The sequence below is a fragment of the Anthonomus grandis genome, chromosome 4 (assembly GCF_022605725.1).
Source record: "Anthonomus grandis grandis chromosome 4, icAntGran1.3, whole genome shotgun sequence".
Taxonomy (NCBI): domain Eukaryota; kingdom Metazoa; phylum Arthropoda; class Insecta; order Coleoptera; family Curculionidae; genus Anthonomus; species Anthonomus grandis.
Genome location: NC_065549.1, coordinates 32,049,748 through 32,067,037, shown reverse-complemented (window position 1 = coordinate 32,067,037; position 17,290 = coordinate 32,049,748). Strand labels below are relative to the sequence as shown.

The window sequence follows — 17,290 nt, the reverse complement described above, 5'->3', positions numbered from 1 at the left end:
GCGGGCAAAATGAGCTTCATCGCTAAATAAAATGTATTTATGTAGGTCTCCATTTTGTGAGATCCATTCACAAAATTGAACCCTTAAGCCAAAATCACCCTCTTGAAGATGTTAAACCGGTTGAATATGGAAAGGCCTAAAACCATTTTTCCTAAGTGTCTTCCAAACGTCCACATGTGATGCTAATTGAAGTTCTTTTGTAATCCGCCTCGTACTAACACTCGGGTTCTCTTCAGCCATATCCGGAACATTTTCTTCATTTTCTACATTTAGTCCGCCTTTCGTTCAGAATTAAATATTCTTACGCTTGGAAACATTCCTGTTTCCTGAGCATTTGCAAAAACTGTCTGAAAAACTTTTCGATTAGGAATTCTTCGATTTGGAAAACCACGTCGGTATTCATCAACAGCACGTAATGCGCTACCATTACAGAAACCATACACGAATATCATGTCAGCATACTCCTTATGGGTTAATGTGTGAGGCATTACGTAATGGAACCGTTTGCAACGAGCTTTCACGCTAATCACGCGCAACTGGGATATACACCAAACTAGTTTCAAACCATCGTAAAAATCGTGCTAGAACAAACCTAATAATTATATTGTACTATAATAATATGTTTGATTCTTCTGCTTTGTCTCTAAGTGGTATTCCTTTTGGATAAAGTGGATCAACTAATTCCGGTAAAAGATAATGTTCATAAAAATATTTTAGTTTGGGCAACATGTTAACTCTCCAAAATTCTTCATTACGAGGAATCTGCAAGAAAAACGACTATAATTAATAGATATATAATAAAAATTATAAGGCATAGCTATAATGAATAATGGTGATGTTTCATATTTTAAAAATCATAATACATTTTTCAAAAAAGAAATACATTATGTAGTATGTAGTTAAAGTAAGAGTTAAAATTATACCTTTATCGCAATATTATTGATCTTCTAAAATTTTTTTTAAATGTACTCAACGAAAGTTAAATTTTAATACTCTTAAAATTACGGATTATCGGTTGAACCAGAACTTAATATTTTAATGATTTACCTTCTCTACAATTAATCCAAGAGGGCTCCATACTACAAAGAAACAGAATTTTCTTTTTGTAACTTGCAACTGTCCCTGGATCTGATAGTAATAGTTGTGGTTCCTTTTTAGATGTAAGGAACCATTTTCAATGGTAGCAAATGTAATTTTTTTTTCTCTAATTCCCATTTCAGGACTAATTTTTGAAATTACAAATGGGCATTTAATTTCAATAAGGGCGTCTTCACCAATAACTCCATCAGGGCTGGCTGCTAAGTAACAAAATTCCTCATCTATATAAAGTCCAGAAGGAGTAACATGCATATTATAAGCAGCTTCAAAATCTTTTATTGCTTGCCGCTCGCTTTCTTGTCCATATTTTGTAGATGGATTCCCAGTAAAGTTTCCGTATAATAATAATTTTATTGAATTTACCGGTGAAGTTTTAGGACGCGTTTTGCAAATTTTTCCAAAGTTAGATGCTGTAAGTCTAACAGAACGTTCTTGAACCCATCTCGGATTCGAAGCTTGACTAACAGTATCATTTTGAATCTGCAAAATTTCGTCTTTACTTTTTTTTAAGCTGTTTAAAAAACTTGTAGCCTTCTTTAAGTAGTCTTGTCCTTTAACGTCAAGAGGAATATAGCTGGCTTCGGGACCATAATCTTCATCTGGTAGACACTTTTTGTCGATTTTTGGTTTCTTTTTATAGTTTTGAAACAGTTTTTTCCGCGACGTTAACACTCTTTTCCTCTTACTAGAGTATTTTTTTGTAAAATACTTGGGACTCTCACCAGTCGCGGTTTTACTTATAATGCGATAATAGTCAGTTTTTGCATTAAAGGATAAGGCTGCAGCCTCACATCTTGTTTAGTAAGAGCCCTTTAGGCAAAAGCTTTTTATCGGAAGAAATAATTTTTGTAATGCGGCACATCTGACATTCCAAAATAAATTCACTGTACATTCCTTGTCTTCGTTCGCTTATCAGTTTCATATTTATTATGCTGCAGTCAAATGGTGCGTGCCTTTCTCCATTTAGAATTTGTGCAAATAAATGTTGTACATTAAATAACCTTCTCCCTGATATTTCATGAACAAGACTAAAAAAAAGCAGAATGATAATAATAAACACAAAATAGAAGTAGAAAACCTTGCATCGTCAATTAACGCAAGAGGCTGTATCGAGAAAACTGTCAATCTGACATTACAATTTTATAATACGCGGTGTGGCTAAAAGAAAAGACCTGAAATATATTTGAAACTTCTAGATTTCCAGTTAGATAACGTAATGGGCACTATAGAGTACATATAAGTTTTTTTAAGACTAAAATGAAGTTCTATGATAAATATAAAAAAGTATTTCTCGATAACGAACTCGATCTCAAACATTCCTTATTCTGTTTCTTGTGATAAACCTCATTTATACACTGTATAGCGATTACGCCCTCTAATAATGGACCTGGCAACTTAAAATATATGTATGTATATAGAGGTAAAGATATTTTTTGACCACATTATTTACATATAAAAAATTTAATGCTGTCAGATTGAGTTTCCGAGCCGCTTAGCTAGCTTAATTAACCACGGGTTATATTAAATTACCTCTTCGCAGTTGGCGATACTATCTCAATTTCCATTTCAGTATCATTAGAAATATTATTAGCTATAGCAACCTCCTCCCTAAAAACCCTAAAAATGTAGTAAAAATAACAATAATAAAAAAATAACCAACCTGGGCACATCTTGTAACGTTTCAGAAGCCGAGGTATCTTCCATTTTTTTCTTCCTAAAAAAGAATGTAGTTATAGTAAACTACGAGATATTTTAAACTTTTGAGATTCTTGTCGCTAATGCTAAGAGCTACGAAGATGTTGGTTAAATTATGGCAAAAATTGGGATTTAAATGAAAAACCGAACAGATTTAGTTTTATTCCAATCGTATTTGAATTGTGAAAAGGAATTATATCCATTTTAGAATCATAGCCATTATGTCCAGTATCAAAATAAATTAATTTTTTATTTTTTTTTTAAATAATCTTAGGTATTAATTTTATTTTATTTAGGATTGTATTGCTAAAAATCTAGTAAATTTAAGTCATTCACATATTATGAAAACCTAAAAGTGCGATTATGTCGAAAATGGTTGTTCCTAGCGACTTTAATAAGGTATACATTTTTTTATGTAAAATTAAAAAAGTAATTAGGAATTATTATTTATTTATGAAGAATTTATTTTGATATTTTTTAAATCGATATACGGGGCTGAATAAAAGTTAGGGGTTCTAAAAAAGTAAAAACTAACGCAACGAGCGCCCTCTACCAAAAACACGAAAACTGTATAAAACTCCGTCACCGGTCACAAATGACTTTAAAATTGTATAATAAATAAAATCGGTTACATATTTCGCTCTTATTACGAGATCATCTCTAGACCATAATACAAATTAACAATATGGAAAATTAAAGAAAAGAAACTGACAGTGATACAAAAAGATGCCCGTAAAAGAGCGAAACGGGTTTTGTTGTAGGTAAATGTAAACCATAATTTTAATATTTACGTACTATAATATTTTAATTAAATATTGAGACTGCTACCTTGGAGTTTTATTCAAACTTATAAAACATTGCTTTGTACTTTGTTTTAAAACCCCAACTTTTGCCCATATTTCACTAGTTATGTATTAGTTCGACGATTCTCGAATTCTCCAATGTTGGCCTATAAATTTGGGACACCTTGTACACTTATTAATTACAAAAAAAGCATTATACTTACCAGACGTTTTTTGAAACACGTTTTTTACTTTTACGAAAAGTAGCTAAACCTAAATGTTTTTTATCCACAACGTTTCGTTTATTACGACCCATAATGACAATTTTTAAACAACGACGAAAGTACACAATCACGAAAGTACAAATCACAATGCACGAATAAAATAAAGGAAAATAATAATTGCGAATATCACTTAAAATAAAATCAAGACTACTTAGCACTACCCGTTTATCGAAACCGTTTCGACCAATGAAAGCTGACCGGCAAATATTGCGCGTCTTAAGAAACAAGAACGGCGTTGCCAGATCTGCCTAAATATCCTATGGAGACCCAATTTTTAGCCAAAATTATTATTATTTTTTGGGTTAGGTTTTAAAAGAAACCAAAAATGTTTACAACATATATATTTCGTGTGTTATGTTTTATTAGATTTAAGGAACAGGGGATGGTCAATTTTACATTGTTTTAATAAAAAATAAAAATTTTCAAAATGTTTTTTTTTGATTTTCTAAATTTTAAATAGCATCCCGCCTAGATAATTGAATAAACAATCCCTACACAAAATTTGAGCTTTCTAACTTTTTTTGTCTTGGAACAGGAGCTAACCCCGTTTTACGCAGGTAGACCGCCCTCTTAACTATATCAAGCACAAATAGTCACAAAAAATATTGGCACGAAAATTGTTTAAAAAAACGCATGTACTCGTTTCATTAGTATAACGGACGCCACCGCAGACAAGATTCGACTAACGTAAAAATTCGGCTCGGTTTGTGGCGCGTACTAGTATGCGTCGTTGCCAAACGTTGTAGGATATCATTAATTTATATCCAATTTTACTATTGCACATGGTTTGATTTTTAGGGTGGGTGATAGCTCTTGCCCCTTAATCGCTCTTGTCCCAACTGACCTTATATAAATACTAATTAAATATGTATGTGTTTATAAATAAATGTTTTTAAAGTCCGTCGTATCGATTTAGAACTCCGATTTTAAAGTTTCCGGCAGATACTTCATATTTATACTAAACATTAACGTGAACAACTCTAAGTTCCAGAAAAAAAAGTAAATAAAAAATATATCAAATTTTAAGCGCACTGAAATGAATTGAATTTATTTTGGTGTTGAAAACTTTTTTAAAATTACGCACGCCCATGTTTCGCCGACTATCAGCCGAGATTTCAGTTTTTTGTTGCTCAAGTGACTTCGTATAGACTTTACGAGTTATATTGAAAAAGTAAAAAAAGAATAAACTTACCTGTAGAAAAATATTTCGCAGCTACTTGATTCCAAGCTTTATCTTGCTTACTTCTGTTGCGATATGCTTTTAATGTGTCATCATAAAGACACTGATAGGTTTCCACGGTTTGAACAAACGATATATTGAATTTTTTATCGTCTGGTAAACGTTTTGTGTACGACATCATGAGAAAATATACAAATAATACCTACCTCCATCACCAAATGGCTATAAACAACGTGTGGGCAGCAAAGGAACACGCAGCCGCGTAGCATATTATACGACCTGTCGTATACTCACGTCGCACGCCGTTCCGAATACGTTCATAATATATATAGGTTTTTAAATAAATAGCATGATTCTTGCTTCCAAGCAGCAAGTCGCACGTCGCAGGCTACTTTGGTGTAAAAGCCCACTTAAAGACGCTTAAATATTGCTTAGGTTATGTTAGTCTCTATTGCACGTGTTTTATATTAATAAACCTTTTTCACTATTTATGTATAAGTTTTATTATTACCACAAATTTCCACAGCTACAAGATCTTTTACCTGGCCCACAACCTCATTAGAAGACCCAAGAATTACTACTTTCAGATCAATAACGCCAGACACTGCCTATACCTCAGTTCAAAATAAAAGCTCATGCCTTTAAACCTTAGTTTTCCTCGAACCGAAGCTGCATGATTAAAAATAACCGAATCATCAGGCTTCTAACAAGATAATTATAGACCAAAATAATTATCACTTATGTGAAAAATAAAACCTAATTTAAATATGCTTTATATATATTTTTCATAAAACATAATTACAACAAAAATTAAAATTTTATTTTAATACTGAAAGATGTTTCTTAATTCAAAGAAGTGATACAAATTTCTTAACAGATCCTTATTATGGCCAAGTTAAAAAATATTTCATACTTAAGGTTTTTTAAACCATACTAACATTTGGATTATATTTAATCTTAAATATATATTTATTTTCTGCATTTATCTATCTATGGCTATTAAAATATATTGATCCCTCTCCCTTTAAGCCATTTAAACTTTGACATTTACGTTTTTAAAGAATATTGAATTTTTTTAAATCTTTTTACTCCTATAAGACACTAGATCCATGCTTTATGAAATTATGACCTTTGACAACAAGTACATCAGAGCCTCTGACCATAGCTAGGCTCTCCACCATACTTCTACTACTCTTTAACATTAATCTGGGAGTTTCACATGGCAAAAGAATCTTTGGATTACTACAAAATAACTTTTGACTTTCTGCACTTGACAAAACACCAGAACTTTCTGGTTTTGCTATTGGCACAAGAAGAAAATCGCCTTCCGATTTCCAAAAGGTACCGTCCTTTTGAACTTGGTTTATAAAAGTGGCAGGTTCTCCCGCTGTTGCTGCTACACTAGGAGGTATCTGGTCTCTGTCTGATATCTGATGGCTTCGATATGTAAATCCCAAACTAGTTAGTATGTCATCTATAACTTTTCTGACTCCAGCTCTAAGTTCAGCATTGCGATAGCCGTACGTCCATGGATTAAAAGCACTACTTGATAAGATTGGAAGCGCTAGGTAGATTGACACCCAAGAAGTAAGGATATTTGTACCCAGGAATACGTCGATTAGCATGCACACCTAAAACAAAAAAAATATGTTTTAATTTTTAGTCGATATTTATAAATAAAATTTATAATAAAATAATCCTATAGATACAAGAAATAATCAGGTAAATCTAGAAACATGTATTTACTGTAAGCAAATTTTTGAGGTACAAATCAAAATGATACAAAAATGCCGCTTTTTGGTAAAGTGGACCTTTGGCTTTAAAAATGTTCGCTCAAAAAAAGAGACTAAGTACTTTAAATATAATGAAGTATAATAAATATAACTATACAGGGTTACATACGACACGGAATATTATGGTTAAACTACATGTAATTTTTTTTTTAATCACGATTATCAAAGGCGTTCTAGAAGTATCTTTTAAAATTATTTTCATGACTTACAGGGTGTTTCAAAGTGCAGAAACATATCAAATGTATGTTTTTTTAAATAAAACACTTTATAAAACACTGTATATTATTTGATTTTAGGATTCTACATCGTAAATAAAGGTAGCTTTTACACCCGATTGATTACAGGATGCAACACAGTAGATTTGCGATAGATAAAATAAATGTCTGTATAAACAATTTATTTATTTTCAACTAAAAAATATGCTCATAATGATGACCATTAATTGTAAACATCGAATATTGTGGAAGCATTTGTGGAATAATACTTTGAAAAGTTTCTCTTATTTGCTCTTTCATATTTTCTGGTGTGGTCGGAGGTACCTAATAAAATCTTTCAAATATCCCCATAAAAAAAATCCGGCGATGTCAAATTCGAGGATCTTGGAGACCACTCGATAGGACTACCCCTTTCTATTTATCGATTATGAAAATTATTATTTGCGGAACCCATCTTTTTGAGTGTCTGCCTGCTCCGGTCAGCACCGGTGCTACGGCAAGCCAGGGCAGTGTACTCTGGGACACTGCACTAGACGCCAACCGAATGGCACTCATTTTTGGTCTAATCTCAAGGTGTCACGCGATCCGTGCCAAAGAGATGAATGGCACCGGACCTAAAAGGTGTCTTTTACGTAGCCTCTAAGAAACCAGGCTAAACACTGGAGTATGAAGCCTAACGTCCGTAAGGGGGCACTGCGGACGCGGATTTCTTTTCCTCCATAATCGTGTGGTCTCTCATGGACTCGAGTAAGAAAAACCAAATATCACATGCTGCTGGATCTTCTGAACAGGGGGATTACGGGGCAACCCGCGGACCATCCAAAAGAAGAGAAGGCAGTAGAAAAACTGACTTAGTAGGTCAATAAGATGGGCCTGGTCAACTCTAAGGTCTCCGGAGCGCAGAAAAGCATACGGAGAGAACAAAAAATGGCGGCGAGCACTTGGGCAGCTGAAAAACCTAAGAAGTGCCTAACGGAGAAGATGCAGGAAAGTGAGAGACGCAAGAAACCACACTTAGACTCGTCCACTCTATCGTCGAGCGAACAGGTGTCAAAGCGGTCCAGAAGCACTCATGTGCCGACTAGCAGTTATAGGGACACTGTGGTGATAAGCACTCAGAAACACTCCTGAGCCAGGAATAAGGTAGGCTAATTCAGGAAAACCTTGGAGAGGAAATTGACTCTCTGGCGTCAATTAACCAGAATCCAGTTTAGTTCCTGGGGGCGTAGTTTTCCGCAGGGCGACTTCCTGCGCGACCGCGCACATTAATGAGTGGCTGTCGAAGGCAGGCTGAAGAACTTTTTGGAAGGGGTTAAACTTTAAGCTATTAAAGCCAAGAACCTTGCCAAAAGACCAAAGGTCATCGGCTGGTTCCATGCCGAAGAAGAAAGAGTCAGGCTCCATCTCAAGGCACAGAACCCAGACTTGAAGATGGAAAACTGGTACCTCCTGAGCCGCAAGACAGAGAAGAAAGGGCAAGCCCGGGCCTACTCTTTGGATGCGGCATCATTCAAGACTCTGGAGAAGGCAGGCTTTAGGGTCTACTACCAACTGAGGAGGGTGACCCTCAAATAACTAAACCCAGGTAAACCAAAATATGAAAATCGTGCAAACCAACCTGCACCAGAGTAGGGTAGCATCTGTTGCACTCTGCCAGGCAATGGAGTCCTGGACTAACAAGCAGACAATAAGAGGTCTTGCGAGTGTCTTTTCAATCGGATTAGTATACCTTCATTATGATGACCCAAGGCCTCCACCAATAGAGGCCCTGGAGAGACTAGTGAGAAGCTGCAGGCAATCAGAAACTGAGCTGATCCTAGGATGTGATGCAAATGCACATCATCGCATTTGGGGAAGCACCAACACAAACCCCAGAGGTGAGTCGCTATTTCAGTTAAAATGTCAAACAACTTAGACATTGTAAACAAAGGTAATAACCCCACATTTGTAACAAGACAAAGAAGTGAGGTTATAGACTTAGCTGTATGTACAAATTACATAAATAATTCCATTAAAAAAATGGCACGTGCCCATGGACGAGAGTTGCTCGGACTATAGGTACATTTCTTTTTAAATTATGGGTGTTGACCAAGAAATAACAACTTATTGAAATCCGAAACGAACTGATTGGGGTAACTTTAAGGTAGTTTAAGGTAGTTTAATTCGATCGCGAGCTGAGAGAGCGAGCGGGTGAGTGTAAAGAAAAGTGACACAAGCAAACTAAATGAATACATGGAGAAACTGACTAACACAATCATTAAGGGCTACAAAAATAATAGCCCGGAAATAAAAAGGGCTGCATTCAGGAAAACCGTGTGGTGAAGCAAAAACCTTGAAAAGATGAGGAGGACTGTTAGAAAAGAATTTAACAAAGACAAATACAGTGGAAGATGGGAAACTTATAAGACATCTCTAACTGACTACAATAAGGGGCTAATGCAGGCAAAAAGGGACTCTTGGAGGAAGTACTGCGAGGAACTAGAAAGCGTTCCAGACTGTGCTAGACTCCAAAAGGTTCTAGCCATGGCGCAAGGCTGCATGATAAGCTCCCTAGTGAACATGCAGGTGGATAAACTGCATGCTTAAAAGTAAGACAGTAAGATGCGAACTGCTCAATGAAAGTCTAGAAGCATTTGTAACTCGGGGATCTCTACAGAGAGGTGCACAGAGAGGTCACCATGCACCATAGGATAGGCGACAGAACGGAAAGGGAAGGGAATAGGAAGACCTTATTAAATTCAAAAAAGAATCTATTCTCACATTTATTAGTGAAAAGAGTTTAAGAAAAAAGTCCATTCTAAAGTGGAGTCAAAGTAACATAGAAAAATTAGGAGGGAAAGTCTTTTCTCCACAAACAAAATGCTATCCTAATTTCATAAGTAATACATCTCGGCAAGTATTTTTGCCATCTTCAGACTCTAACATATACAAACATTTACAAAAATTTTTTGTGGCAGATGATTTCAAAAAATACAAATTAAAATTGTAAAATTTTAAGAAAACTTACAGAAAGTTATTTAACACATTCTCAAAATATAAACAATATTAAATAATTTTCTTATGGTACATTGCACAACATCTAGTAAATAATTAAAATTACAACAAATTGAGCAATCTTAAATAAGCAGATTTCTACTCAGTACTGGAAGCGAGTAAGGAGGGTACTGGGAGTGAGAACTATCGGACTGTAGTGTTACAGGATGTAGATAAAAAAAATAAATGTGTTTTAAATATGTTATATGTTCAAATTTGAGACCTGTGACTTGGAGTTTACTTCATTACTATTTAAATATGTTGATGAGTCAAATCAAATAAAAAAAAGTCATATCAAATAAAAAAAGTATTTGTCCTGATAGAACATGGCACAGAATCCTGGCTTTTTGGGTGTTTGAACATTCCGCCGGCTTCAGGAGATGAAATCTATCAGAGGCATTATTACAGCGTAGAAGATCTAAAAGACTCATATCCGGAAGCTAAGATGATCATCATTGGTGATTACAATCTACCTGAGGCCAAGTGGAGTTTTAATGAGTTCGGTCTTATTGTGGACTGTCCGGAGACATCGGCAGCCAAAATTGTGGCAAGTAGTTATGCCTTTATGGCTCTTTTACAATATAATACAATTTTTAATAGTAGAGAGTAATGTTTGATGATTTAGTTTTTAGTGATTTTGACAGAATAATCTTAGCAGAAGCTATTGATAATATCTATGAAAATAGTCTTTATCATAACGCCATTGTACTTGATATATTATGTTTGTCTCAACCATTTAAAAATATTATTTGTGACAAGTATGTTTACGATTTTAGGAATAGTAATTTTATGTTAATTAATGACGGATTAGCATGTATGGATTGGCATGAATTATTCAGCGGTGCTGACGATGCTTGCGCCGCATTTAATGATATTTTAAATACCTTGGTTTATTTGTATTTCCCTCAAAAGAGAATCAAACATTCTTCTTTTCCCATGTGGTTTGATGCACACATGAAACACCTTATCTTCGAGAAAAACATAGCTCATAGTAGATACAAATATCACAAGTCGGATGTGTTGTATAGAGAATTTTTTGACATAAGGCAGCAGTGTAAGGTCTGTCGTCAGAAGTGTTACCAGAGGTATCTTAGCCGACTGGAAGCAAATTTTTGTGAAATCCGTAGGTACTTCTGGTCTTTTGCCCGTGACCATAAGTTGGGTAATCATGTCCCAATCAATGGTTTCTAAGGATGGCCAGCATACTCAAACCATTGAGGAGACGGTGAATATCTTTTCCACATATTGAACATTTACTGCAAATGACTACAGGTTAAATGGCATGTCTCTCTCAAGACCAGACAAAGTTAGGAGTCGCGGTATAACTCTTGATTCCAAACTTTCTTTTACACCACATTTCCACAATATGGTCGTTAAAGCTATGGCAGCGTTGGGCCTTGTTCAGCGCCTTACAATGGGTCTTTCAGTAAATACTATAAAGATTTTATATTGCTCTTGGTTCGACTTATAGTAGAATACTGTTCTGTAGTGTGGTCACCATCCTATCAGGGGCATGTTCAATGTATTGAAAGGTTACAGCGGAAGTTCATTAGAATGGCGTCCTCTAGAATGGGTTTAGTTAGAGAGAATTTTACTTATGAGGAATTTTTGTCCATACTCAAGCTAAATACATTGGAACATAGGCAGGATATGCTGGACATGTGTTTTCTACATGGTGTGCTCAATTCTCGTATAGATTGTCCTGAGATTCTGGGCAACATAAACTTTAATGTTGCGACCAGGCAAAATCGTCACACTTACATCTTCAATATCCCCTTTGATTCAACAAATTACGGGCAAAATGTGTCCCTTACAAGGATTTTGCATAAGGCAAATAACTTAACTTTAGAGAATAAGTGTTGCCTTTTTGATTCATCCCTTTGCCTTCTTAAGTGTATATTGAAAAATAACTTGTGGTGTTTCGCATACTGTGTGATATTTGACCTCTTCTTTTAATCTACGTATTTTATTATTTTATTTAAAGTTTAAGAGTGTATGTGATGTTTTAGGATTTGAAATGTACTTGTATGTATATGGATATGTGTATTTATGATTTTAGTCTAGATATAAACTAGCTACTTTTGATAACTTTGTATTGTAAATGGATGAATGGTAAATGGATGACGTAGATGAATAAATAAATAAATAAATAAATAAATATTAGTGTTATTTTTAGAACCTAAGGAATTAAAAAAGGTGTTGCTGTCAAATTTAGTTTGCTTATTAACGCAAGTATAATCTGGTGATTTAATGGCTTTACTTATTTTTAGGATTTTTAAAAGATCCAACTTTAAACCCTTCTGACAAATGTGGAGCACTTTGATATCCGCTTCAGGTTCAAACCTAGGTGCAGCCTCAATAATAAGTAAACGTTTTTTGACTCTCATCTCAATTTTCCTTTCGCTTTGTCTGTAGCACATATTGCAGTCAGGATGGCAACATTTTTGTTTGTAAACACCAGACCTGTGTGTGACGGGAATTTTTTCTAAGTGTTAACTAAAGATTTAGACAAATTATTCGAGGTCCTAAAAAGATACGCAATCACTCTTTGAAGTCTCTTGACCTACTTTTGGCAACTTGATGATTTTTCTGCAAATTTATGAATTTTGGAAACCTAAAGAAGATATGCTTCTGTAAACGGCATTGTTTTTGTAAATATGTGGCTTATTTAAATATTTGTTAACATTTTTAAAATAAAGAGCATTTATTATTTTGTCAGGAAAACTTTTGATTAACTGGATGGTTTCAAAAGAAGGGTTAAACGTTATCTATGGCCGTTGGTTTTCTATAAATTTCAAATTTGAATTTCATACTTTTTGTTCTTTTAATTAAAAGGTCTAGAAAAGGTAGATTGGTTGATTGTTCGTGTTCAAAAGTGAAATTAACAGAAAGATTAATAGACTTCAGAAATATATCAGAAAATATCCTTATACCAATATCTTATATGTTTTTTATGCATCTCCCAATTTGAGACATCCCTTTCAAGAAAAAACATAAAAACTTCTGCTAGAAAAGGTAACAAGTTAAAAGCCATTACAAGGTCAGATTTTTGAAAATATAATTTATTATTAACTTGAAAAAAGTTTTGCTTCAATACACTGCCAATAAGAGAACAAATTTGCAATATGGTATGAGTAGGTGGTTCGTTGCATTGTGAAAAGAGAAGTTATCGGGTGTATAATAAACAGTCTTCGGGTCGGAAGCTTGGAAATAGGTTAAAAACTTCAAAAGAAACAAGAAATGAGTTAGGGGGTATTTGTGTTTTTATTAAATTTTTGGTAAGTTCATATAAGCTTTTTATTGAGAATGGATTAGAAAAATTGATGAGTTGAGAAAGAATAGAAGTTAACCAGGAAGAAAGTTTTAAGGCCGGATAATCTATATCTATAAGCTATGGGCAATAAAGACTTTTTATAAATTTTAGGTAGGCAATAAAGACCTGAAGTATAATGTGGCAATAGAGACGTGAAATAGAAAAATGATCGAAAGTAGCTGTACAAGTTTAAAATAATTGTTTGAGGTGAAGAATAAATCTAGAAGTAAGATTGTTAGGCAAAATCTCAAAATTATCACTGTTAAGGAACTCACCGACTCTTTTGCAATATCCCGCTCTGAGCATAAGTGCGATGCAGTTACCCTTATCGGCTTTCGTTAGGATAAGGTCATTTTGGTCGGTTTTAACTTTAAGATCATTAAGTTTACGTCTGATGTTACCTGGGGAGTTTTTATGATTTTGAGTTTATTTTAAATTTAGAAATTTATAAACCTTTAAAGAGATGTTGGCTCTAACTAGATCTGAGTTAGCTAAGTTGGTTAACTTCAAGACTCTTTCACAATCTACCAGGGATTGTTCAGATACCCCTAGTATATTAGATTAGACAAAGTTGGATTTAAGTCCTAAATTTAATATTTCTTCATTATTTCTGAAAGCTGTATGTTACTTATAGTATGTTACTGTAAATTTTTAAAACGGGTATGAAATTATTGTGAAAATGTTTTTAAGGTAGAAGATGTATTTTATAGGGGTGAAAGTAATTTCATTTTAGTACTCTAGAAACACTTGCTTGACTATATTATAATTTTCTTCTATTTGGTTTTGATTAATATGAAAATCTTTTACAACTTCAACGATAACGGCCAACAGGTTTGTTAAGTTTCTGCACTTTGAAGTTTGATATTCCCAATTTTTTCCATTTTTTTAACTTAACAAAGTAAAAAAAAGCTTAGCCAAAATATTCCGTGTAGTATGTCGTAAATAACCCTGTATTTAAGTTCCCTTAGAGAGATGCTTATAGTCTAAGCTAAAGTACAATAACTAAATAATAAAGAATAACTAAAGATATTCCAATCAACTTGTGTATTCCTTTTTCTTGTATATGTATATTACAGCGGGGATCCCTTTTCTAAATACTAAGCCACAGCCTGGCGTATAGTCGGCTAAAGTATATTTTATTTACATGCGTCCCGCCTAGATATTTGTCTAAATAGGTTCAGCTAGCTACCGGTCAAGGGCAGGAAGGGTCTGGGTGAAACTTTTGAATGGAAAAATAAAAAACAACTGCGTATTGTCAGGACTTTCGGTTCATTGTTTACCCAGCCAAAGCGTTTGTTAAACTGCTATTTGTTCTCTCTTTTCCTTTAAAACCATGTCCCAAATACTTTCCTACCCCATTCCTGTCGTAAGTCGATAGACGCTTATTCACGCCAGTAATCAAGCCGAATGATGTTTGACACCATTTCTTCACTACACAGTAAGGTGTAGGTGGAATTAACAGCTGTTAGAAAAGAGATAATTAGAAGAAAGTATTTTAGTTTAAAGTATGGCTCAGAGCCAGACCAACTCGAGACACATAAGAAAGCTGACAAATTACCCAAATGAAACCATATTAGGAATCAAACAAGACCCTTTCAGTATACTTTTTTTTCTCACTATATTTTATATTAATAATATTGACCATCCTTAACCTCTGGTTTGATCTCAGTTAGCTTTTTAATAAGTTGAAAATTAATAACACTTATAATTTTGGACTTTAACAGAATTAGAAAAATAGTAGCAGCATCATAGCATAATCATATTGGACGATTTGAGATAGATTCGAATCTTTTTTAAATTAAAACGGTAGGTAATATAATACTTTAGCCATAAATGAAATGGTAGTTTATTTATATTTAAGTAGCCACTAATAGCTGTGCAATGTTTCGCATTCTTCTTTAAAAAAATATACAATTTTATTCTTATAAAATAATAATGATAATCCAAGCATTGATAAAAGATGATTCTGGTGAGTTTTATGAGATTTTCAGAACAAACTAACAAAAAACCAATACCTAAAAAACATTATGTAGGAGGACAGGACATATCAAACGGACACTCAAACTAAGCAAATTTCCAAAAAACCTTGATTATTAGTACTAAACTGAATACAAAATAAAAAATATATTAAAAATTTCTTAAAGTGACTAAACTAAATACCACTATTTTCTTAAAGTAAACACCAGGCTGCCAATCTACAATAGAATACTAGGAAATCATTTTTCTCGTCAGATAACACCTAGCAATCACCAAATATAACTTTAGGTTATATGTAATTTTTTTTCGATAATACAATAAAATAAGCTCATCAATAAAGGTTTAACAATCTTTTAAAATTATTTTTTTTATTGTTGCTTTTTTGGGTAAATTTAGAAAAGCACAAAGTTAGAAACAGTTAAATAGTAGAATGCAGCTTAATAAATTTAAACTTGAACTTATTTAGCTTGAGTTTATAGTAAAGAGCTGCTTCAAAGAACTACTTAAAATTTAATGCATAGCTAATCACTCATAATACAAGTTACTACTTTGCTTTTTTTCATAAAATTTACATTTTAGACTACGACTTTCTCATTCTTTCATGATCTATAAATGTTTGTATGTGATGATCTTCTTTAAAACTTAGTTTTAACCGTCAATTTTTAAACTAAAATTATAAATGTTTCTCAAATAATATACTCTTTTCTCAGCCCCATTTTATAATGTGGCAGATAGTGTAAGAGAAGTATACAGGGTTCCTCCGATTAAGTCGGCACTATTGGTATCTTTATCAGATTTAAGATAAAGGGTTGGGTAAACAAGCAAACTAGTAGCATTTTTTGTGCTGATTAGAATGGTGACAACGGAAAAATATTAAACATTGCGTTTTCGAGAAAATGCGAAAAAAAAAACGAAAAAAAAAATTAGTTAAATCGAATCTCCTATATATTGAAAAGAAAATAATTTTCTGAATTACAAATTTTAACACTAATTTACACTAATAGACTAAGCCTAAAAAATAACAAAGTTAAATAATAATGATTTTACCAAATTTAAGTTCATTCAAATAAATCACTGTTTAAACAAATATTAGCCATAGAGATTTAATAAAATAAATAACTGACAGTTTGTAATTTTTGTAAAATCTAAATTAGTAAAATGCCTTTTGCTCATATTGAAAAATGTGATATGTTAGAATGTTAACTTGTATGCCGAAAAAATAGTGACAGAGTGCTAGAAGAATATAGCCAGAAATTCCAGACTCATAACTTGCCAAACCGAAGATACTTTTTAATTCTCTACAGAAAATTTAGAGAAGTTATGAAAACGTGTGAAAAAAATTGAAAAGAGGAACCAATTTATAAGCAATGATGTTGACATTTTTATTTTGGTATATTGTGAACCTCAACTAGAGATTTAGCAGGAGCTTACGGCGTGATTTCATTAACAAAATGGCGCGCCTTAAAGGAACACAAATGTGTACCATAAAAGTATCGACCTGCACAAACATTATTGTTTGACGATAAAAAAAATTAGCAAATGATAATATTTTAAGCTATATATTCTGTAGTGACGAAGCTAAATTTTTAAACAAAGGTATGTTTATTTGTAAAAATGTTGTAAATATTATTGGTCTCAAGATAAGATTTTCCTTACTGATCCTAGAAACTTCCAAAATCAGTTTAATATTAACGTTTGGTACGGCTTAATAGGAAGCCAAATAATAGGATGTTTTTTATCATGGCTATTTTACCGGAAGGAGATATGTTGACCTCATAATATCTGGAGTTAACTTAGAGAGATGCCAACAAATCTGTTTTGAACAGGATGGAGTACCTTCTCATAAACTAAATGATGTAAGACCATTACTTAATAGACTGTGAAACAATAAATGAATTGCATCACGTAGCCCGTTACATT

At 33.4% G+C, this 17,290-nt stretch overlaps 1 protein-coding gene and 1 long non-coding RNA gene across 2 annotated transcripts in view; both read right to left on the bottom strand.

The window, feature by feature from the left end:
• Window positions 1-1,925: 1,925 nt before the first annotated feature.
• Window positions 1,926-4,427, bottom strand: LOC126735122 (uncharacterized). Its single transcript, XR_007660331.1, has 3 exons — window positions 2,759-4,427; window positions 2,629-2,706; window positions 1,926-2,126 (listed from the first exon to the last, which is right to left on the bottom strand). It is a non-coding gene; the product is annotated as an uncharacterized LOC126735122 (long non-coding RNA).
• Window positions 4,428-5,928: 1,501 nt separating this feature from the next.
• LOC126735775 (adenosine receptor A2b-like) overlaps window positions 5,929-17,290 on the bottom strand; it is a 421,693-nt gene continuing 410,331 nt past the window's right edge. The window contains exon 4 of the mRNA XM_050439882.1: window positions 5,929-6,670. Within this exon, the coding sequence (XP_050295839.1) occupies window positions 6,131-6,670 (540 nt within the window). The 3' untranslated portion in view covers window positions 5,929-6,130. The remainder of the gene's footprint in view (window positions 6,671-17,290) is intronic.